General features: G+C 35.4%; 1 protein-coding gene across 1 annotated transcript; it reads right to left on the bottom strand.

The window, feature by feature from the left end:
- Positions 1-223: 223 nt before the first annotated feature.
- On the bottom strand, positions 224-1,894 carry LOC132783919 (uncharacterized). Its single transcript, XM_060789234.1, is given in 4 exon segments — positions 224-503; positions 505-589; positions 592-711; positions 1,870-1,894. Coding segments are annotated over 4 exon segments (510 nt in total).
- Between the last annotated feature and the right edge of the window lie 7,353 nt (positions 1,895-9,247).

Genomic DNA, 9,247 nt, shown 5'->3' with positions numbered 1-9,247 from the left:
AGAGAATAAACTCATATATTGTGTCTTTTGGCATGTGATTAAACAGTCTACATAAGCTAATAAATTGACTGTTAATCCATGTACATATAATAATAATATAAATACAATAACAATACAAATTTGCATGGATCTAATGAAGGTGAAATTGGAATGAGATATGTACATATGTTAGCTAATTCTTCTATGTGAAAATCCTGTAGACGAGATCGATCGCATTGTCCACTTAAGAACTCTTCTTGCTCATATACACACGTCCACACATATGCAAGACATGCGAGTAGGCTACCCAATGCACTTTCAGCAGAGCTCCAATCACATCTGGTATGGGATATACCTGCCAGTGGCGTCCCCAGTCCAACGGTGCCAAAACGCTGCCAGCCCAGGCACCAACAATTCCATCCGCATTGTAATTGAACAGATGCAGAGCCGTATCCTCGCACTTGGTTATAAATTCGGGCTTCTCGCAGAAACAAACTTGGAGAGCTCCACCGCCACCCAGTAGGCAGCAGCAGACACACAAATGTCTGTTCATAGTTAGCCAACACTGCTGCGCCAAAGATGATACAGATAAATGCATAGAGAAGGTTATACAAAATTGCATAGTCTGTCCGCCGAATAATTCACGGGGAGTGAAATAGGCGTCCCTTTTCTGCCTTTGCTTCATTGTCAGCACGTCATCCTCGATACGTACAAAAAACCGGGCCAGTATGTCTTTGCGAATAAGATTCGCTCTTCGTTCTTAGCATTGATTGCAAGAGGCTAGAATATTTGTTTTTGGAAGTTGATGGTTTCAATAATAAACAGTATATGGTATGCATTGACATTAACTGAAGCTTTCTTAATTCTGTTATAGAAATGAACTTTTAAGAGATGAAACATTGAGACCAATTATTTAAGAGTATTATTCCTATCTCTAAAATTTTTTTTTGGACATCCAGTTGAAATGTAACAATATACAATATACAAATTAAAAATCTATTTGGTTGCATATCTACAAATTACTCAAATTAACATTAAATAAATATAAGTAGTTTGTTTATATTCAAAAGCCTTTATTCTTGGGAGAAAATTTCTGCCGCTGCATTTCCTCTGTATATAAAACAAACAAGAGTAGTATCCCATTTTAATATGAACGTGATAATCTAATTTAAAAAAAAATGACCACAGCAAAAGCCTCACGAAATACGCATTTTTCGCTATCGACTCTAATATTTTAAAGAGATTTGCTAGTGCAAGCGAGGGCGTTCACTGACCGTGTCTAACACAAACGTACTCACATATTATATCATCATCATCTGCAGATCTGTGGTAGACAACACAGTCTTACCATGTGTGCTCTCACAAAGTTCCGTGCTTTTCTGATACTAAAAGTTAACTATATAGGTCATTCACAAAGTAAGTCAGAGGGAAATTTTATTTCCTAAGGCTGCGCTGGGGGATTTTGTACTTGATATCAACTATTCATGTACCGTGTCAGCTTGACAGTCTGTTGCCAAGGTCAACCTTCAAAAATGTTCGAAGTACATAAAATATTTGTTATATATATTCTGTATATATGCTATATTATTTTACATCAGACGAGAAAGTTTGTAACAGTAGTTCACTATTTTATATTTACAAACTTATCTTTGTAAGTTTATAGTTTTCATAAAAATCCCAAAAACAAATGCTAAAATTTCACACGTTCGAGAAAAAATGTTAGTCGGACAGACGCGGCTTAAATAAAATCTGCAAAAATCTGGAATTTAAGCCGATAACTGACTTCTAGCCGGAACAGGTCATGTATAAGTAAATTGGCAGAGTTTATTTTAGAAAATTTGGTGTACGGGCGTCGTGTTGGCGGACATTGTCATGGCTTGACATGTCTACTGGACTGTACGGCTGTCACAGTCATGTCGTGACACGAAAATCAATTGGTCTGTTTTGTATTCGTTTGATCACAAATTTGCATATTGTATAAAACCGTTTAATGTTTTCTTGTGACTATGACGCGATGCAATCGATTGAAACTTAAAACGATAATTAAATACTCTTTCATATAGAAGGATGTAATACTGCTTCTTAGTATCCATTTATGCATTTTACTTTAATTTATAGCGAAGTAATGAGCTTTTTGGTGCTGCTTGTCAGGACAAATAATTTTTATGTACACAGACATACATAATGTTTATTTATGATTTTTACATGAAAATTAAATTGAACAAGTTAGAAGATTGTGCTCGGCTGTGTGATACCCCCTACTATATAAAAGTAGCGAAACATACAAAAATATAGGATATATTTGGTATATCGATATAGTACTACATTCAAAATATACCAACAAGCACAAAATATACCAGATTATCAGGCAAAGCAACTAAGATCTGATTACAGTAAGAGTTTTTTGCCATACAAAACTAATTTCTAAAAATGTTATCTAATCGCAACCAAATTTTCAGGAATCATAAATACTGTTATTACTGTTGTCATTTCAAAATTACGATTGCTATTTAATCTTTTCGATTTGCAGGAGGCGGATGTGCACTTTGCAAAAATTTTAAACAAACTGAATCTGCGTGCAATCATTACAAGTTCTGTGCATAAATTACGTCTCTATCTCTTTGAGATCTAGGTGTACATATGGTAAGACGGACATGGTTTGTGTGATGCATATATTAAATTAGTTCACAAATTTTTAGAGAAGGAATAAACTTTCTTTTTTTAGCAAACCGAAATTAGCTTTAATGACTAACTTTTATCATCTGTTGCTCCACTTGTTCCTTATGATAGTTCCACTACAAATACATGTGGTTTAAAGGGATACTCCAAATATTACAGTTTTTGGAAAGTTTAATTTTTTAGAACTGTCAAATTTGTTTATTGTAAATCAGGAGGCTACAGAGTAAAGTCGCCTTGTTTCTGTTAAAAAAACAAAATAAATGTCAACAAACTATTATCGATTGACCCTTCATCCTCTTACAATCAGGCGAAGTTGAGATGGGAAAGTATTTAGCAGACCATCTAAATTACTTTTTAAAAATAGATGATGTAAACGTGCTAAAAGTTTATTTCGTTTTCCTTTATTTTACTGCAAACATGAATCGCCTGAGTGCGTAATCTGGTAGCTAAAATAATCACAAAAATTCGAGAAAAAGTTCACAATAAATGCACAAAACTCGATCGATAAAATGTTATTGCAATAAGAGATGCGATAATGTCGGTATTATTTAACGAAACATACATATACAAAGCACAAAAGTGAATAAACACGTTAAAACTCTCTATTTCACAGTGCTCGCCAACAAGATACCCTGCAAAAGTTATTGCAGATTATTATTATTATTGTTAGATCTATTTTGTCCGATAAATCTGACAAATTCTGTTTCAGTATTAGTGATATTATTATTAGTATTATTTAAAGAAAATCTACGATTTGTAATCTTAGTTGGTTTAATTTGGAATAAACAAAGAAGTCTTAATTTTAGTCCTAATCATTTTACAGGATATTTTAAGGCAAATCAATGTTTGTGTCCCTTTTGTCCGCATGTCAATGTTAAAAATTGTATTTTTTACGTTTCAATGAACTTTTAGTGCAACATTAACAAAGCTTCACGAAGCTAAAAAACGAATCCTACAACTTTTTGCTAACCGTTTCTCTCTTTTTTCAGCGAGTGATGTTGTTATTGTGCATTGTCGTTATTTACCCTGCCTGCCATTTTTATGAGCTTCAAGTAACAGCAACAACGAAAACAACAGAAACTTTGATTGTGGCCTTTCTCCTTGTCAATTTGACTTTTTATTTTAATGCAACAAACGAAATCAAAAACGACTTGTTATCGATGTTGTCATTGTGCCATATTTTCGTCCAATCAGCCAGAATAGGATGAAACGCAAAAAGGGATTCTGAGCAGTGAGCACAGAGTGAGGACGGGAGGTGAAAAGAGGAAGTTGAAGAGGCGTTGTTGTCGCTCGTCAGCAGTTCGCGTGATTGACTTTTGGGGTTAAATTAATTAAGCGTGTGCGTTTTTATTGTTGATCAAATGGCTGTGCGAAAATTGGACCCAATTTGGCTTTTTCAACGTTGCAGACAGAGTTTCACCTCTGGTGTAAAAATAGCTAACACTAAAGTCAAGCATTTCATCAATGCTGTGGGACATTCAATATGAACATTGTAATGAGATTTCTGATCTCATTATGATGGAATGGGGCCTTAGTTAATTCATTATGACAGCTAAGTGTGGAGCTCCTCATTGTGAAAATTGCATAAATGAAGTATCTAATGTAATGCAATCATATTTTAATTTTTCTCAAACAAAATTTTGTCTTAAATGGAGCATAATTAGACCCAACTTCCAAACTCTAAGCCCTGAATTCTCTGCTGCTTATAGACAAATCCGAGTTTGAGTTGGGTTCTACAATATTTGGACTGCAGTAAAAGTTTGGCATGAAATTTACTAATTTTATAATGTGGCAGGCAGACATTTATTTCGACGCTAATTACAAACATTTAAACTTTTAATTAGTTTTCAGACAAGCAACAACAATAACACCGACAACACCGAGAGGAACAATAACAAGAATGACGCATGGGTCTTATCAATTATGGCAAAAAGGAAAAATTGCGAATGAACCAAAGTTGTTGTGATGTAAGTGCGGTTGACGTTTCTCTAACAAGTGGGTCGGGTATGCAAATCTATGATTTTGTAAAAGCTGCACATAAACTTGTATAAACATGAATACAATTTACTTCATGGCTAAATAGAAAATTGTTCTCATTTATTGCAGTGCGTCTTCAAAACAAACAAATAAAAGCGAAAATAAAAATAAGCATGAAAAAGCCATCACAAAATCTCAGCACTGATTGCCACTCAACCTAGAGAACGTTGGAAACTAAAATGGAAATTGGCCAAAACGAAAATGGAAATGGAAATGGACATAAGAAGCTTAAAAAGTGTTCCTTCACAACTGGCTTTGAGCTAATCAAATTTTACCATATTTCTCTCATAAACTTGTCAGTTGATATGTCAAACCTCGACTATAAAGCTTGAAGTTTCATCAATCACTCCTCTGAGATCAATCCTTCAGAAGAAATAGAAATAGAAAAAATCGTTTATAATTTTTAATAAAACTAAAAAGCAAATGGTATCTGGATATAATGAATCTCATTATGAACAAATTATTTTGAGCTATTGAATGGATACAAACATTGAAATTCAGTGAACAGTGTGTGCTTCGTTTACACCCCCTACCTATGGGAAAAAAGAGTACTGATTCTGCTTGATTCAAAATTAGAATGCGATAAACATATTCTATCTGGATTCATATAGCGATGGTCGAAAGAATTCAACGATCTTACATTACTAAATCTGGTTCATCCTAGACTTTAGAATAAATCTTTTTATCTGGTATCCCCAAAAAAGGATTCAATTCAGACAGGATTGTGTCGGTGTTGAGACAATTTTTGATTTTTGCTCTTCGTATCTCAAATTGGATCCCTAATAGTAGAATACGACCTTACCGTAGTAGAGTGTTATTACAAAATCTTTGTTTTCTTACTAACTTTATCTGTTTAGTTAGTTTTATTTATTTATTTTATTTTATAATACTATTATTACTTTATTGTTGGCCACCATCATTAAATAAATAAATTTGTGCCAACAGGAAATGTATGTTCAAGTCAGAAGGAGGCATCTTCGACCCCATAAAGTATATATTCCGTATATTTACAGACAGTCGAACAGTCGAGAGTGTTTTTTTTGGAATTTTTGCTGATGTATTATTTCAATCGAAAGTAATTAATTTACGTCACAGTAATCTTGAAATCCCAATAAGACACATTATGGTTATCGTAATGTAATAAAATTTTAGTTGATTTGCTCGGAAATAATCACACTTTAAATAACTTGTAGCTTTGCATTTAAAAAGCCTAATAATATCTGATATTTAATTAAGTATTATTGCAGAAGAGTTCGAGAGAATTTTGCCGCCAGACACATTATTTGCATTTAAATTTTCGTTGACTTGCCCAGCTTCGGCATCCCTATAGCTGTTTCTAGCTGCCGACTAGACTAATGTGTCGCCATTAAATCGGCTTGCCCCAGAACATTAGCAAAACCCAACAGAAAGTGGAAAGAAGACAAAAACAAACGAAACTCAAATTAATGCACAAGTGATCAGGCAGGAGTTAGGAGGGACCAAATGGGTTTGGGATTCGGTGTGCCGTTGACGTTGGTAAACGAAGCATTAAAAGCCAACACCGAGCTCGACCTCGTTGCATCACCGACCCTTCTAGCCACTCTTCAAAATCCCCTCTATTGCTGTGCTGCAGACAAGTGTGCACTTGTACTTGCAGCTTAGCCAGCGTAAAACATATAAATAAATATGAAAATAAGTAGGATTTCTAATGTATGGAGTGCCTGACTTGGAGATACTCTCTATTACTTGATTATTACAGCTCAATTAATTAATTATTTTGTTTCTCTAGCAGATATAAAATATATTCACTTGCTTATATGCTTATATAACACTATTTTTATACCTTCTTTCGTTAAGCAACGCGATGTAATCTTGTAAAAACATGTCCAAATATCGTCATCGTCAGTGTGGTTGCTGTTGTTGCCACACACTCGTGGGATTGTTGTCTGAATGAACACGAATTGTCGCTGTCGCTGTTTGAAATTGTAAGTACTACGCTGCGTATGATCAACAATCGTGCTGTGGGTTAAGGGAGTGTTGGGGGTAGTGACAGCACTGATGAGGGATGCCACCAGGAAACGTATACATTTGTGAGAATGTTAGTATGTGAAGTGGAGGGACTGCTCATGAAATAATGACAACCACTGTAAAATTTAGTTGGCTTTTTCTAGCGACAAACAGGACACGAAGACTAACTATGACAAGTATGTATGTTTCAATAAAATGTTAAAGCCGTTGGACCATTTTGATAATTGAAATTCGACTTTCACTTCACATCACTACAGGCGAATTTGCAGCTTGCAGAATTTTCACAAATGCAATTGCATTTGCTTACGAGTTTGTGGTTTTTGATGCTGCTTCTTCACCGTTTATTGTTGTTGTTGTGCTTTGCTGGTAGTGCAGCTATTTTTGTTGCTGCCTTTAGAGGCTGACTTGGTGAGTGTATTGAATTATTATTCATGAGAGCCTTAATTTATGCTGCTACAGTCGGAATTAGTCCGCTTTGCATTTTTCGCCATTCGCTCATTCCTCCTCATTCACGTTGCTCTCTTTCGTTGTCTATGTGTCTAAGTGTATGAGTGTGTGGAGGTGTGTCTGCCATGCATACATACATATGTATGAACTACTGAATGTGTGTGCATCTGTGTGAGTGTTTAGTTTTCGGTACGGAAGTACTTAAAATGGCATTAATACTTTTATGACTTGTGGCCAAGGCAATCTGAGGTAAGGTTGCACCCACCAACATAGTCGAATCAAATATTCATAAGTAAATATTCATATGATTACTCGTACGTTTGTGGGCAAGTGTGAGTGAGTGCGTCGCTCCAACTGTATTTAAGTATTGTTGTATGTATTTCTTGTACTTGCTTGTTCATGAACAAGCAAAGGAATTAAGTTATAAATGCCACGAACGAGTTTGGAAAGCGTAGTGAGAGTTGCTATTACGAGTATGCTAAGATTATTTCCTACTTAGATGGCTCCGAGTAATTGAGTTTGCTTTGAAACTCACAGAAACAAATTCGAGGCTAAGACGCTGGCTTACTAACGTATGATTTTAATTCAATTGAATGTGTGTTGGCATAGAATTAATCTTGAATCAAATTCATGCTTTCCCTCATGCACCTTGAATTTGAAATGTTTTTTAAGACTATTCAAAATTCTAATAAAGTCCAAAAGCTATATTTGGTATATCAATATAATATTACGTTCAAAATATACCATAAAGCACATTTACAAATTATGGTAAAAATCCGAAAACAAACTTGATCAGTTTTCAAAAATAGCAAATGTTATCGAAAATTGTTATATTTATTATAGTATAGTACAGATTCATTGTTTCATATGACAAACTGATAGGCGATCAGACATAACTATATTGTCTGGGCTGTCGAAGAACAATTCTTTTTCTGATATAATACATCTGTCCTATGAGGCAGATTTCCGGGCCGGAAAACGATATAGGTGTTTATACGGACATGGCTACATCGTCTCCTTTGCCTTTTTCTTTCCTGTTACATACATTTTTTGGCGATACAAAGTTGTAAAACAGTTCTACCATATGGGCAGCGGGTAAAAAAAGAATAAAACAGAATGAAATTGTTTTTTTTTTAGTTATTTTTCTTACCTTTATGTTAAAAATGTGTTTGAGTTTGTGGTGAAAAGTTATGTCAATATTTGTAAAACATTTAATGAAGAAAATTATACAATTATACTAACTCGTCTTATTAATTAAGAGGAAATCCATAAGTTGAAGTAATACTGGAACAGCAAATAAAAGCAGCGTGCTTATGTGTGTTCGTAAGCTAATTATACTTACAAATGGAAGAGGTAGATAGAGAACGAAAGAGAGTAAGTAGCTCTCCAACTATGTTGTTAAGCTATATAATAATAGGTAAGCGCATTAAGAGCCGCAATTTTCTATAGTCTGGGCAATCATTACTCAACACTGGTGCACGCACACATACAAATAAAGGCACAAGCGAATTACTTCTCAGTTCTCTCAGTTGTCTCGCGCAAAAGTTAATCATACGCTGCTTAAAATTACAAATCACCGCAATCAGCAGGACATCAGCGCCAAAAGGACGATGCCAAAAACGCAGTCTGTACTGTCGGTCAGAAGCATTGCTGGACCCAGGGCAATGGAAATGACAGTGGCAATGGCAATGGCAATGGCAGTGGAATGGAATGGAAACAACTCCATGACGATGCTTTCCTGTCCTCTTAAGTTCTGTCCTACCGTGTCGTGTCGAGTCGTGGCTGCTTGGTGTACTGCAGCAAGGTTAATAACAGACGGCCTGCTGTGGCAGCTTGAACCTTTTTTGCGGTCGCCTTCACAGTCTCAGGCAGAGCTCTTAAGTGTTTTAAACAGCGACCATTTAACGGTAATTATTGCAACACTGTAGCACATTTTAAGTGTTACACCTCTCTCTAGGACTATTCCAAGAGTTACCCCAGAGTTGAGTGGTGAGCGTTGAGCATTCAGAGTTGAGCACTGCTGTTGGTCATCGTCCACCTGGCTTCAGTTGGCTGCATAAATTTCCTGCACAGCCTTTTACTTAATCCTGTCTATTTT

This window comes from Drosophila nasuta, chromosome 2L (genome assembly GCF_023558535.2).
Source record: "Drosophila nasuta strain 15112-1781.00 chromosome 2L, ASM2355853v1, whole genome shotgun sequence".
Taxonomy (NCBI): Eukaryota; Metazoa; Arthropoda; class Insecta; order Diptera; family Drosophilidae; genus Drosophila; species Drosophila nasuta.
The sequence above is the reverse complement of the archived record's forward strand: the minus strand, read 5'-3'. Positions and strand labels throughout refer to the sequence as shown.